The following is a 16,071-nucleotide window of genomic DNA, read 5'->3' as shown; positions in this document are numbered from 1 at the left end:
TTGTTTGTCAAAAAGTAATTCAAAGAAATAGAAAGTACTGTATGTTATTCTTCATAGTGGTGTTACTTATGTTTGGGATCAATTAGACTCCAGAGAGCTTTGACTCCCTGTTCAACCTTTTATGGACAATATATAAAACTGCAATGACAGAACTCCAAATAGACTTAGTTGGGATTTGGGAGGAGTACCTAGTGCTGCATAAAAAGTACTGTCAATACAATTCAAGGTTTATGTGAAATTGTGTGGTTAAATAAATCCACCAACATGTACATGTACAACATATTAGCAGTGTCTGCTCTTTTCATTAAATACCATTTGCTTCCCCTCCTCATGAGTAATGATGAGTCATGATGTGGAAGAGACAGAGCAAGAACATTCAAGCCCTTAGAAAAATGCAGCATGGGTTGTAAGAAAGGAGTTGTAAGTTTTCATTTTCGAAAGGTCAGTTTAAGTGCACAAATATAAGGATTGGCCATCAAAGAGAGATGAAGTAAATGCAAACACAGAATCTGTGTCAGATTAACAGGGCTGCACCTAACAGTTTTATTCATGTAATAGCGGAGATAATAGTTTACAATTTTTCCATTTATCTGTGACAATAATTTTAATCATCATTCGGTAATGTTTCTCTGTTTAAGTGCTAATTGAATTGATATTCATCAGTTGTGTTTGGGGGTTTTTTCTAGTGTGGATCCACAGTGACACCTGCTGGTCAAACTCCATTAAAAGTGTCATCATACACAAGATTTTCTGTGGTTTACATTGCTAATCAGAAATCAGATAAACCCATTTTTTAGGCCTATATTATATAATATTTTTAAAAGTCCAAATACAACTTGCATAATGTGCCAAATGTTGCAGTAATAGACTTATAATAAAATTATCTAATAATAAAATTATCTCACTGACCTTAAAGCCATAAAAAACCCAAACAGTTAAGCTAAACTGTTCCATCTCCCATATTATCAGCTAAAATATACTGCTATCCATTGTAGAGTTTATGCAAGTGTGTACTCCCATCACAAGGAGTGATTCATCATATGTGTCTCAGCCTGTCAAATGTATAAGCGCATGTTGCTCTATCAAAGCAAACGTAACCCCCCATCCTACTAGCTTTAATTACGATGTCTTAAATCTTATATGTGAAGGCCTTAATAGAGGTGTTAATAAAATCCCATTGCTCCCACCTGCACCTAATACAGATACAGGGACCAGAGATAGAGGACAGCACAGAAATAGAAACACAGAAACTTCAAGAACAGCAGATAATTGAAAAGCCATGTTCAAATGTTTTTTTCCCCCCAGATGGTGTTCAGTTCATCCAGAGAACAAGCCGTCGAAAACCCAGATCCAAACTGTAAACGTGACGAGTTGCATGGATTACATTACCGTAAGTATTCTAAAAGATTGAATTGTAGAGGCAAAAATGCTTTTGAATGTCATCCATCCATTGCTATTCTTTGTTTTCGGCAAGAGGCTATTATTCATAATACCAGATGATATTTAGAGACTGATAATAAAACGCAGGTCTACAGCAAAGTCTTGTGTTGCTTTGGTTTTTGTCAGTTCATCACTTACACATAAATATCATTTGGAGCCTGTATGACTCAGGAATGATCCTCATCCCATGGACATTGTCTTGTCACACAAATAACATTCTACAGAACATGCATTGTGTCATGTCATGTTCCCTTTCATTTAATTTCATTTAAAAGTGAATTTAATTGTCGTCATGCATTTTTGGGGGGTTGCATCTTGTGCTTTCTTTTGGTGTTAAAGCAACAACAGCTGCAGATTGAGCAACTTTAATCCAGTGCCTTTTTGAAATTTAGTTTTTTAGTCCCTGCAATCTTTTTTGTCTTTCAGACATACGGCTGTGATTAAAAAACTTGTCTACTCTCATCTCTTCATGATTGTCAATTACTGCCCTAGAATTTATTCTGCAATATCACAGATTCTTACATCATTACTGGCACTCTTAAAAGTGAACTACAACCCTTGGCTGGTAACAGTGATGGAAGTGTGCATTTACTCAAATACCGTACTTAAGTACAATTTTGAGGTTGTACTTTATTTCCATTCAAGCCACTTTCTACTTCTACTGCACTATATTTATTTTACTTTTTACTCCACTATTTATATGACAGCTTCAGTTACTAGTTATACTGCAGGTTCCGATTTTACATACAAAACAAAACAAATAAAATATGATTTTTTTTAGATTGAACTGCCCAAACAGTATATAAAGTAGTTAAAATAAGAAAAGATAAGCCTTTATTGATAATCAGAGGGGAAATTCAGGTGTTGTAGCAGCACAAGGACAGAAATAAGTATCGATAAGTAGAGGAAGTAAAAAATAAATTATATATATATAAAATAAAATAAATTAGAAACTATACAAGCAATTAAAGTCAAAATTACAAGGCAAGAGCGACATAGTGGTGTGATTAGTAGCAGCAAAATCTGCCCCACCTCAACCAGGTACAACATTTAAATGTTTCTTACATGTTCATGTATCAATAATAATAATCCAATAATTTGATGTACTGGTATGTAATATAGACTAACACTCTGAAAGGGGCAGTTCTGCGTAATACTGCTGTACATATCCAGAAATCAGAATCAGAAATACTTTATTGATCCCCGAGGGGAAACTCTCATATACTTGAGTAAAAATGTTAATACAGGACTTTTACTTATAATGGAGTATTTTTATACTGTGGTATTCCTAAAGGATCCAAGTACTTTTTCCACCACTGGCCGGTAAAGTATTAATGGGTGTGGTGGTATTCATAATTATTAATACAACATAGCACAAGTCTTTGACACACGATTTTGTTTGATTACAAATGCAATTGTAGCCTAATGAAACCACAATACCGGTACTGTCTAAAAAAAATTGCTTTGCCGTTTTTTCTGAGAAGTCGAATGTCCAACCTGAAGCTCAGAAGTCGGAGTTTACGAGGCGTACTTGAGGGCAACACAATACAACTCGACGAAGAATGTCCCTGCGCATCTACTCGAAGTATTAAGGTCAGCCCTCTAGGAGGTTCTGTACGTGGCAGTGACTAAAACCCCTCTCTGTCCTATTCATAATCCCGAGGTGCCAAGTGTGATTGCGTCCACATACCAAAGAGTGACGGCAGTCTTTAAAAACAAGAGAATAACGGTAAGATAACAGCGATTTAGCTACAAAGCCCTTCTGTACATCTCTCGAAGGGGGCTGAATCGTTGAGCTCGCGTGCTTACCGAACATGCAGGGATGGTTGTCAATAACTGGGTCCAACAGGTTTTTTGAGGGGAACCGTGTTACCAGACACTCGGGACTTTGTGGTAACAAGAAGGTAAAGTAAAAACGACTCGTTATTGCGTGAGGTCTGTGTTTATTTCCGACATGTTGGCTACATTGCAATGTAAGACTCTGAGAGGCAGTCGGGTTACAGTGCTGCACAGCGAAAGCGGAGAAAGTTTTTAAAACTTTGCGCGAACTTTCTGGAAGGGCATCACAGACGGCGTTGCTTCATTTAAATTGCCTATTATGCATACTCTTTAAAGCGGACAGTGACAGGGTTTGTTTGAATTTTTGCTCAGTCAATAGAAATCTCTGCACATGTAGCTTACAGTCCCGCGGCAGGACGTTCACGGGACCGTAAGAACTGAAGTGTTGGGAATTTCTAGAAACAACTGTCTTGTGCTGACGTCACCATCCAGCTGGAGATGATGAGAAGACTCGGGATCAGCAAGGCAAGGCGCAAGAGTTTCAAGTCCTTCTCCACAGTTTTGGTGCTGCTCATAACAAGTTTTGCCCAACAAACAAAAAGTCAGGTGTAGTCTGTCGTTTCACACATAACACCAAAAAGAAAAATCTGTTTTGGTTGGAACTACTTTCTTCCAGAGAAATAGTCCCATTAAAAAGTGTGTCAACAGTGAGGTCTGTGGACTAGTAATGGGGACACTTTTTTTGGAAAGAGATGTTGGTGATGATTTCTGTGAAGTATAATTGTCATTGCTGAGAGCTCTATATACAAAATGTGAAATCTCAGAGCTGGGTATCTCAAAGCCTGTGCAAAATAAACAAACCTAGTTACATGGCTATATACCACAAGAGGCGAATGAGAAAATGTTTTTTATTTATTTTTATTTAGGGGAACTGACTGGGGCTGCACCCAAAGATTTTTTTCATTATCGATCCATCTGTCGATTTATATTCTTGATTAATCGTTTGTTCTATAAAATGTCAGAAACCAATGAAAAATCACAATTTTGCGCAGTCACAATTTCCTAAAACCCTACTTTGTCTTAAAATTAGTACTAGACTGATCAATTTGCCAAGCTGGAACCAGAGAATAGTGGGCATTTGTGCTTGAAAATTGACTTAAACAATTCATCAATTATCAAAATAGTTAAGATACATTTTCTGACCCTTTTTAATTTGAGTGGACTCAAAGTATCTCAATAACTAGCAGCTCAACAGGTTCAAAAGGATAAAAAGATAAAACGCTCCAAAAGAAAAGACATCGGCTTTGTCCACCCTTGGCAAATAGCACAATATGTCACTGTACACACAGTCCCAGTATAAAGGGTTGTATGTAGGTGAGGGATGCTCTGCAGTGATTTATGTGTAGTACAATGGCAATAATTGGATGCGGCAGCCATTGGATTGTGTATAAATGGAGGGCAACAAATGGAGGGATGCCATAAATCTGTCAGCAGTAATTGGGCTGTAAGGCAGGTGACATGCAGGCTCAAGAGGATAATGTCTTGCTAGATACAGCTCAAACATAGGACTGCTTTATTAAATTATGTGAAAGTACTATAACAAAATCTCTCCCTGTCTCTGTCTGATGATTTCCCTTTTCTATGTCTATCTTCTTTTCCTTATGTAAGCTGCAGCCAGTGTCCAAGTCTGGTTGTTTCTTTTTTATCATAAATATTGAAGCATTGTCTATCTAAATGCCTGGCTGATTTATATTTATTGCAACAATTGTGTCTTTTTCTCAAACATTATTTAAATGAGCCTGCAGTGTTTACATACCAGAAAAGGCTTATGGAAGTGGATGGTGTGTTTGTGTACTCTTGCAAAAAAACTGTGTTTGTGTTAATGTCCATATGGAAGCCTGCTTGTGTAAACTAATGCATGCAACTTTGAGCCTGTCTGTCTCTTTATGTTAACATATGGTTTAAAATGAAGAGCTCATTCATACCACTGTACAGTGGTATGAATGAGCTCCTCTACCAAGCAGAGATCAACCTGTTTGCAACACAGCATTCTGGTAATAGATTACCAGTGCTACCACAGTCTAGCTGCCACGTCAGGATGTTTAGTCATGTTCAGGTGCAGGGGAGAACATTTAGAAATGGTTGTCCTTCAATGTAAAATAAATCTAGCCTATTTTTAGTTGCAATATGGCTGCAGATATTATTTTTTTCAGTTCTCCTTGCATCTGAAACAAATTTGCCTTGATGTCAGCCACATATGGTCAGCACAAATCTTGGAGTTGGAAAACCTCTTAACGTTTTGCCATACTTTCCTGCACTCTCCTCCCTGATATTGTCTAAATTACATGAGATTACATTCATTTGGCAGACACGTTTGTCCAAAGCGAATTACAATAAGTGCATTCAAACTCAAAAGCAGCCAAAGCTGGATGTTGTCTGGCTAAACTACATCAGAAATGCTCACTTCTGTTGTCTCAGAGCAAGGAGAGACTAAACTGCCAATGTAAGTAGTATTTCTAGTTCTTGGCTGGCTATATGAAGTTGCGAAACTGCTTCAAAACTTGAAATGATGTTTATTAATCACCCCTCATGTGATTGTTTAGTGGAAGTGAAAGTCAAAGCAAATTTTTGTGCACTTAGTTCGACTCTGTGCATAAACAGCGAGTGGACTGTGTTGAGAGTGAATCTGGTGGTCACTACTGACTAAGCAGAGACCAAACATTCAGGACATCTGTTGTCTTATCAAATGATTAATCAAAATTTCACAATCCTGTCAGCAAGGGCAAAGATCTTGAATATCACATTATCTGTAACAGAGTTATCTTAATTTAAGTTGAGTATAGTCTAACTGAGGAAACTGAAGTGCAGAGAGCAGCAGCAATGGCAAGTTTCAAGTTTGAATCTGAAATAGTTTTCTTTGCGCGTGGAGAGAGTTAAATCTCCCTGAGTCGGACAGGCAGGGATGGTCTGAGCACGTTCACATCCTGTGTATACTGTGTGTACATGCACATACTGTATGTGTTATTTAACATGCGTGTATCACTCTGCACACGTGTTAAGATTTTCCGTATGTTGTCTATGCCTGTGTGTGGGGGGTACATGCCAGTCCGGCTTACTGATTAACATCAGTCAGAAAAATACCTGTTTAGCATCAACCATTCGTTGTTTATCTCAGTACACCACTTACAGGTTCACAGTGTGGAAAGAGTTGGCAAGTATCTTGTCTATCTTATGAGGCCTGCAACTCCAATTCTTTATTAACATTTCTTATTCCTGACTAGCTTTATCAAAATACTGGAATTTGGTCTTTGCTGCCAAAATGTAATGTAGAAAAACTGCCACGATACCTCTGCAAGCAAGAGAAGAGCCACCAAGCAGGGTGTTTCAGTTTGAAAGTCTGGCTTCATGACCTCTGTGAGTTAAATAGGCCCATATTTTGCTCTGGAGACCACTTGAGGTGTACAAGGATTTTAATTTTTGTCAACATGTTGGTTGTTTGCTTCTGTTGAATTTTGCACTGAGGTTTGTCCCCCGCTCAATTGCCAGACTGCAGTTCAATCTTTTTCTCATTATTATATTATTTTACAATAAGTGCTTTTTGCTTTTTACTTTTTGGCATTGCTCTTGTTTGCGTTTCTTATAAAATTATATTTTTCAAACTGTCTGGAAAAACGGATGAGAGAGGTCATTTTTATCGTTAATCAGTTTTCATAAGTAGATTTCATCAACTTGACATATGTTTTAATCTGCTTTCCCTCAAAACTGAAAAAGAGATTTAATACCTCCCCCAATTGGCACTTGTGTGACCCAAGACAGCTGTTGCTCAGACCGGCCAGGTTTTTCTCTGTGGATTTGTCGTGAAATGAGGTTCAGCAGAAAAGAAGAACAAGCCAACTACTGTCTGAGTAAACGTTTGCTCCTAACAAACCCCTGCCCCATTGCAGACCTTAGATCCTGACTGCTTTGCCAGAGGGTGTTACTTGGGTTTCTTATCTCTGTCATGAAGCCACACCTCCATGTAAAACAGCAAAAGTCTGGAGAAACTTGAACCCAATAGTTCAATAGAGTTCCTTTTGGTCAGTTGTCATCATTCAAGCCAGGCAAAATTTGCTACAGCAGAGGATAACACTAGTACTCACTTGTAAACTAACGAAGGAACGCCACAAATTTTTACAGTCACTTAAAAATGTCTGTCAAGTTGCAAACAAGAAGACTTGAAAACCAGACCAGAAGACCCGTATTTAGCTGACTGATTCAGCTTATAGCTACCAGGCTCAGAAATGTTTTACAGGTTAATATCTCATAGCAAGAACTTTAGCTTGTGAGATTTTGGTTCCTTCCTGCGATGCTGGCAAACAAAAATAAGCAATGTGAAACACAACAAATGACACACATTGATGTTGAAGAAAGTGTTCGCTGCAGATAAAAAAACCTGCAAGTTGAAACGCTTTGAAAGCATAATCAACTTGATCAGGTGCAATAAGTACATTTTGGCTAGTACCGAATTAAATCTTGATCCAGATTTGTCAACGGTTGTTGTCATGGATGTTCATTTTATGCACCCAGGATTGGACAATGGAGAGACCTGAGGTACTGTCCAACAAGGTTGTGTTGTTTCAATTTTTGAACATTTGTGCTGATCCCCCATTGAATAAACTGATAAACTGCTTTTACAGAAATACTACTATAATAATACTTTTCAATAAAGTATTTCTGATTCTGATTGTTTTATTTTGAGGAAAGGGTAGATAGATTCTTGTTGCCTTTCAGCTTTATTTAATACATAGAACACCGGTCTGCAGTGTTGAAAACACAGCTGTCTGGTCCTGTCCTCTCATGATCTTGTCATGTCATATTCTGTCTTGTCCTCAGTGCTGTTCCCTACATTTGCCAGAAATGCTAGGTGAGGGTCACGACTCTGGAACGTGGGGTTGTAATGGAATGTGACATGGATGTTACAGCCTGCAACAACAGGCAAGACTGTGTTTGGGCTGGGTAATCGCACAGGCTGTAAATTACAAGGAGAGGGATTTGGTCCTTTGGTCCTTGGGCTGGTACTTCTTAAGTAAACCAACCTCCCTCCTAGGTAACCCACTGGAAGCTAAATTAGTACTACAAAGAATACATTATTTATGAAGCTTTACAGTCAGTGTCAGCAAGGGGTAGAAGAGTAAGAGTAAGTAACACTTAAAACACTAGTATTGAAGCTTGTTCCATTTTGTAGCTGTTGTGTTAAATTCAGTGTAATATGCAAGGATTTCGACAAGCATGCATAGTTTTGTATATACAAGGAGTATCCCTGACACAATCAGTCAAAAGAAGCTTAAATCCATTCATTATGTTCGAGAAGGATTGAAAATAAAAATGTAGCGTTCTTTATTTCCACATCTGTGGAGTATGTAAGCATGTTTGTCCTATCGTTCCCCAACTGCTTGCAACTCCCAACAAGTTAGGACAGCTCTGCAGCTCTCCTACATCATGGATGAGACAGAATGACTTTTCTGTGCTGAGAAAACTGATGAACTGCTTTTACTCCTAAGCCAAAAAGTAACACCAAATATGTGGTGCTCTTTGAATTTTGGTCCAGTCCTATTCTGGCTATACAGGCACTGACCAATACACCGACACCCAATGTGGTACATTCCAGCAAAATAACTATAATTGTAAATGTTAAAACTGGCTTAAAGAAAACGTAAGTTCTCTGCCTTTTTCTGTTCCATCTTAAGATTTATCAGACAACTATAAAAAACACAATTTTAGCTCAGGACTCTACTATCAGTTCATTTACCACAGTTTTCTTACAAGGCTGAAACACATGGGAACATGTGAAATTAGAATTCAGTGACTTGCTGTGCGTGTTAAAGCCATTTCAAAGCCCTTCGCCAATAATACCTACTGTTGGTTAGTGCCATATGGCGTGGTTGTCTTGATGTTTGCCTCATTAAAAGGATACATTTATCACAAATAAGCCAAATTCCACCTTCCACCATGTTAGTTTTACAAAGGATCTACTGAACATTGATTATGCCATTGGCAGACAGATGTGTTGTTGTTCAACAGTTTTTCCTTGAAGTGTGTAAACTGACATTTTGTCCTGGAAATATGATTCAGGTGTTGATGGCTTAATTCCTCTTGGACGTGATGTTGGTGTCTCTAAGGCTCAAACTCTCTTTCTGCTTAATGCATTAACTTTGTCATGGTTTATTTTGGCAACAGTAAAAAGTCGACTTGTATTTTGGCAGCAGGTGTCATGTAAGTGAAATTATTTCTTTTTCACCTGGAGCAGATTCACCAAGTTTTTACTACACTAACAATTAAGCTGGCAATTTTCTACTTTAGAACGTCTGTCTCTTTGAGCCTTTTATTAGATGGTGGTGCAGACAGAAGTGTGTGTGTGTGTGTGTGTGAGTGCTTATATTTGGAAGTATGGATGTTTGTGCATGTTTTACACAGGCAACAGTAAACAATCATCGCTGAGATGTGGTGAAGCAGAATTAGACAAAATCCAAGAGGAGAAAGTGGAACAGTGTCCCTTTTCACATAATATCACAAACAAACCTGGTCTCAGTGCTGGACTGTGAGCAGAGAGTCTCTGCAAGGTCATGCATCATTGTTTAGTCCTGCTTTTTCAACTTCAGCTCTGTTGTTGGCTCTGCAGTAGCTGACTTACATTCTTACATTTTTCAGGTGGCCAGAAATATCCTTCAGCATGTGAAGGATATAACGAGTGCTTGATTTGAGGTTACCATTTTCAATGCGAGTTACTTGTGAGTTTCTGCAATGCAAACTCTGCTTTATAATTCTATTACAAAGGACACTGAACTTAATTTCGTCATGGCATTAGTCATAAACATTTTTCATCAGGCATCTAGTGGCCATGTTGAACTCCAGAGTAGAACAAAGAAAAGGAAAATGAACTTCTACTGACCTTTCACACACCAGATGTTTGGACATTGTACTTTTGTCATTTTATAATATACATTTTATTCATATGGCTGTGTCTGCCAGGTGAAAATTACAGATAGACTCTATATATTTTGCTGAAACAGTGTTTTATTACAAAAAACACTATTCTTTTTCCACATTGTCCTTCCTTGTTCTTTCTTGAGAACTGGGCCTAGAGGCTATTATGACAGCCTGCCTCGCAGCAGGGATTAGTGACTCATTTCTAGGAAACATACTGGAAACTTTGAATATTGTTAGACCATCATCTAATTCAGTGCGGAAACACAGCATCATTGCATGAACTGTTGACTCAGGGTAATGCAAACTGCAAGTTCATTATTATTGTGGCTTAAGAATAAGAAGGACAATGTGTGATTGAAATACTGTTTGTCAGTTTTAAGTAGACAATATGAAAGCAAAGCACAGTGCCAATTATGGATGGACGGATTATTAAATAGTGGAACAGCTGGACTTTTTCACAGCTTGTGTCGAATTGTGTTTGAGAAGAATAGGACTGTGTGTAAAACTTTATCCATAGATTTATACAGAAACAATACAGTCTAGTACAATTTGTTCAATAATCTTATAAAGAATAACCAACTGTTTCGCTACATAGGAGTATTTTGCAACATTAAAATTAGCTTCGATTGTGTAACTCTATTGTGACATGATGTGATTATGTTTGTCCCTGCAGGTTATTGAAAGAGACAGAATGAGGAAGTTCCTGTCTTACATCCTCTGGGCTCTGCTCTGCTGCTGCTGCTGCTGGACAACACAGGCAGAGATCTTCACTTCCATAAGTACGTTTAAAGAGCATTGTGAACATTTCCCTTATTATATTTGTTAGATTAAAATGTACTCCACAGGGTACCTTTTTAACTAGGCTATTTAATATTCATAATTGGGAAACTGAAGCTTGTTTTGGTGTGACACTCTGTGGAAATTGCCCTGAATAGGAGCATCAGCAGAGAGCCACATGTAGAAAAGAAGAGAGTTTTGAGCTCAGGAATGCATGTCTTTCCTTTGCTTTAAAAAAGGTTTTAGATGGAGGAAGTGGCTAGGAGGCCAGTAAAGTCTGAGTTTATTTTGAGGCACCCTGAATAGCTTTTAAGAGAAATAATTGTGGTCCACTGATTCCTTAAATCAAATATGTATTAAAAAAAAAAAGAAAAGAGAAAAAAAAGGTTTAGTTTTGTGCACAGTGCTGAAATATATTCAGCATGATTTTTGCAGGTGAAATTAAGATCTCAATGCAATCACATTGATTTACTGCACTTGGCTGGTCAGTCATGCTGGTTGCATGCAAAAACAATGAAAGTGTTTCCTTTATTCCTCTTCCCTGGCGACCCCTGTGAATTAATTATTGCTGAGCGTTTCCATGGAATTGTTCTCAATGCATGCTACACCCCAACTGCCCCCTCAAAGGCTCACGGATGAATGCCCCACTGTAGTTTGCTGAGTAATTCTATACAATCAAAGCCACACAGTTTGTGGCTGACGATTTAATTTTTACCTCAGTGTAAGTCTGAGGCAAACAGTGTTACCAGAAATACATTTTATAGGCCTTTAAAGCAAAGCACAACAGAGGTCAAAGTTGTAAAAGTTGTCACGACGAACAACTCTTTCACATTACAGCAAGTTTTTTGGTTAAATGTTAGAAAATATTGCTTGATGGAGTCTTAAATTAGAAATAGGTAGATTTGTCTTGGAAATACTAAAGATGCACATAACCTGAATTCATACGGAGGAATGCAGGGACTCTGTAGTTTTATGATACTTTTTAAAGGAAATTAAAAGGTGACAACTTTTTAGTAATAAAAGTGATGCTGATTTTATCTTCAGTGACACCTCACTAATCTACAGTGTCTATCTGTATCTCTCTGCAGGCCAAATGACAGACCTGATCTACACAGAAAAAGAGTTGGTCCAGTCTCTGAGGGAATACATAAAAGCAGAAGAGTCCAAGCTTGCTGCTGTCAAAAGGTACATTCAAACCCTGTGACTCAATAATAACCCAACTGTGAACTAAGTACCTTTATTCAAGTATTGTACTTGAGTACAATTTTGAGGTAATTGTACTTGAGTATTTCCATTTTATGCTACTTTATACTTCTACTTCACTCAGGGGGAAATTATGTACTTTTTACTCCACTACATCTGACCGTTAAAATTACTAGTTACTTTTCAGATTAAGATTTTACATAAAACATATATATAACACATATAATATATATAGCAATACACTGTTAAAGATTAAACCAGTAGTTTCCAACCTTTTTGGCTTGTGAACCTTTATAAAAAATGAAGTGTCTAGTTGGGGCTCCTTGTCACGTTTCAGTTGATTATGAGTTGTTAGCAGTTCCACCTGAGAGTGATTTCCCCTCTAAACTTCTCAGATGGTTTCATTTAAATAACTTTTTGAGGCCCAAAGAGGTAAAAGTATCCATTATTTCCCCAAAAAGTAAAGATTAAAGTCAGAAAAAAACAATATAAATGCGTGTAGCAGAACTTTTTTCTTCTTTTCTCTCCCATTAATATATGAAAATATATTAGTTACTTTTACTTTTAACTTTTGATACTTAAAGAATAGTGCTGATAATACTTCCATACTTTTACTTCCGGATTCCGAATGCAGGACTTGTACTAGTGATGCAGTATTTTTACTTTTACTTAAGTACAGGAACTGAGTACTTCTTCCACCACTGACCATGATGATAACTTGTTAGTGTCTCTGTGGATCTGACAGGCTGGGGTGTGTGTCTTGTGATTCTGATGTTGTCAGTTTGAAACCAGCTTCTCACTGCTTCGCACTCCATATTATGCTTCATTTGTGTTATGTAGTAAAACAGAGATACCATGGTAATAATCCTGAAAAATATCCCTCCTTAAGGCGTATCGTCTACAGCACTAACACAATTAAGAAAACATTTATATCTGTTGCATTAACAATCAACAAAGAGATGTGTTAATATCAACAGCCCTTTAACCATTTAGTGGTTAGAACTGTGGAAGCCCTGCTCAGTGTTTCTACCTTGCCATGTCCAGAGCTGTAACATTTTTATTCATTTTGTACAGTACATGGTTTACAAAGTGTAACAAAACAGAAGTCTCTTTTTTGTCAACACATTTTCCTTAGACTTTTCCATGTGACTAAAAAAAGAGCAGAAGTTCTGCTTTCACTTTTGCAGGTTAAGTCAATGTGAAGTAATATGTAGAATGAGTACAATGTCTTTGTAATGTATGTGTATAAGATAAGATAAGCCTTTATTGATCCCCAGAGATCCAGGGGTTGCAGCAGCACAATGACATATATATATATATATATATATATATATATATATATATATATATAAAGAACAGAGATAAAACTAGAAACTATACAAGAGCAATTAAACTCTAAATTACAAGGCAAACAGTACTCACAACCAGTGTTGTACTTAAACTAATAATGCAGTACTGTCTCAAGCAAAGTGACATAGTGGTGTGGTTAGTAGCACCAAAGTCAGTATGTAAGATTAATATGATGCTATCTAGGAATCTGTATAACAGGAGCTTTTAGAGTATTAACAACATTTTGTCTGTCTGTCTCTTAGCTGGGCCAACAAACTTGATGATCTGACCAGAATGTCCACCTCTGACCCAGAGGGCTACTTGGCCCACCCAGTAAACGCCTACAAACTGATGAAGAGACTAAACACAGAGTGGTCTGAACTGGAGAGCCTGGTGCTTCAGAACCCCTCTGATGGTAAGGAACGGAAGAAAGAGAGAAGAAAGGACGAGTGGAGCTGGATAAGATTTTGCTTTGCTTGGAGCATTGATGTTCTCTGTGTGATTAGTTATAACACGTATGGTTGATTTGTGTAAATTTGATTCCTGGAGTATCTATGAGTCTGTGTTTTTTAGCCACATGCAGCTACGGGTCTGTTGCCTGACAGACATTTGTTGCAATAACAAGCAAGACTATGTGTGTGTATCTGTGCCCGCCTGTGTATAACAGCTCAGACCAAAGCGTACCAAGAAACTTACTTTCATCCAGACTAGTTCCATTTTCTCCCATCTCTCTGCAGTAATTAGTGATACATCTGGACATTACTGGAAATTTTACTCAAGTTGAAACAATTTCAACCAGATCAGAAACATCTTTGCATCAATTTATGCTGCCTTGGCCAAAACTACATCTGTTAGCCCTCATTCTGGCCTTTACATTTCCATGCTTTCCACAGTAAAATTGCATCTGAAGGGCAGCATTCACCACTTTTTCTGTGGGGCTTCTCTCATCATGAGCAGGGAGCAAGTGGCGAGCGTCAAATATAAAATCCAGAGCGGATGTGAGCAGAGTGATTACAGCTTTGACTGCAGAGTGGAAAATTCTGCCAAACTGCTCTGCTCAAATACTCTGCTTCCCAAATGAACAGAGTGAGAACAGAGGCTGTCATGTTTTTAGCTACAGCTGTTCCTCATCACCTCTCATCATATTTTGGCCATGTTCTCCCTTTGTGTGTGTGAGTGTGTGTGTGTGTGTTTGGACTTGAAAGTCTGTGCGTGTTTTGGCTTAGGTCCACGTCTGTGTGAGACAGATAGAATGAGCATGACTTGTGTTTCATACAGAGAGGCTGGATGTAAACCTTATAAACATAAGTAGATAGAAGTAGACATACAGTATTTTGATTTAGTTTAATGTTTGTACTTTACATTAACAGTTAGTGTTGTAAAGAACATTGATTTTGTTGTCCTTTATCCACATATCCATATTTTACTTTTTATGCTTTTTATTGCAAGACTGATGTATTCACATCATGTCAATAAAGCAAGTTAAAAGAAAAATTGACACTGTGAAAGAAAGACAGATGGAATTAGGACCTTGGCCAATCTTACACGACTTACGGTATATGTTCATTTATCTAGATTAAAGGTGCCTCCGCTGAATACCACAGAGCACGTACAATTCATCGAAAATATGTCATCAAAATGTCACATCTGCCCTTGGGAGTTTCTTTTATAAATTCTCAGACTTTACTGAGCAGCAGATGGTGATATGTGATATGTAGTGATGAAATAAGAGGAATATGGAGGACCAGACATAACACTTCCACAATACATTGGGGAATGTTAGTACTCATCATTGGCCACATCCAAGACACTGAACTAAATTTGACTGATTGGTATAGGCGGTATGAGAAGGATAATATTGGTCACTCAGAACAGAAGGTCCGGAACTGCTGTGGCAGGAAGGTTTGTGCTGACCGTGGGTTAGAAGCCTGAATACATCAAAGATATTGGCAGTAGCCACTGTACCATTGTTTTCATGACTCATTTTTGCTGAAAACACATACGGAGACAGGGTGCGCGAGACAGAGAGGAGGAAAAGAAAGAGGAGAACTACAAAGTCAAGATCGTAGAAAAGGTTTCAGTCGTAGTCATCTGGACACTGTTTACAGAATCAAGATGTTTCGGCTCCCATCCGGAAGTCATTCTCAATTGTCCTACACCGTCCTACAAAGTCAAGAGCCTGTTAGAAGCAAAGGGGTCATTGGCAGTTTTATCCTATCATGTTTGTTTTCATGAAGTACAGACACACCTTCCAAGACCCCTTTGTGTGCATGCACTATATTTAACGTGGCCTCGAGGTAACAGAAGATTTAACTGGCTGTCCATTGAATCACTGTTGTTTTGTATCAGTGAGTGATACAAAGTAGAAAACTGACCTTTTGAGTATTTAGAATTATGAAAATTTGAGTGATTCGTATTTAGCTCCAAGACTTTACTATACTGTAAATAGTTTTAGCTTTAGGTTGCTAAGTTATTGCAAAGTTGAACATTAACGTGCTGGGTGTCATCCTTGGATTAATTTTGTGAGTCATTAATTGAACTACAATTTGTTTGTTTTTTCATTCTCATAAACATCCA

General features: G+C 37.8%; 1 protein-coding gene across 4 annotated transcripts in view; it reads left to right on the top strand.

Moving 5' to 3' along the window:
• The first annotated feature begins 3,025 nt into the window (after positions 1-3,025).
• The window catches only part of LOC122888372 (prolyl 4-hydroxylase subunit alpha-2-like), a 33,304-nt gene continuing 20,258 nt past the window's right edge, over positions 3,026-16,071 (top strand). For 2 of the 4 annotated variants that reach the window (XM_044222752.1, XM_044222749.1), the window contains exons 1-4: positions 3,184-3,344; positions 10,859-10,964; positions 12,051-12,147; positions 13,758-13,909. In XM_044222752.1, coding sequence (XP_044078687.1) covers positions 3,255-3,344; positions 10,859-10,964; positions 12,051-12,147; positions 13,758-13,909 — 445 coding nt within the window. In that variant the 5' untranslated portion in view covers positions 3,184-3,254. The other 2 variants (XM_044222753.1, XM_044222751.1) reach the window with 2 other exon arrangements.

This window comes from Siniperca chuatsi, linkage group LG14 (genome assembly GCF_020085105.1).
Source record: "Siniperca chuatsi isolate FFG_IHB_CAS linkage group LG14, ASM2008510v1, whole genome shotgun sequence".
In the NCBI taxonomy this organism is placed as follows: domain Eukaryota; kingdom Metazoa; phylum Chordata; class Actinopteri; order Centrarchiformes; family Sinipercidae; genus Siniperca; species Siniperca chuatsi.
Note: the sequence above shows the minus strand (reverse complement) of the source record. Positions and strands in the feature narration are given on the sequence as shown.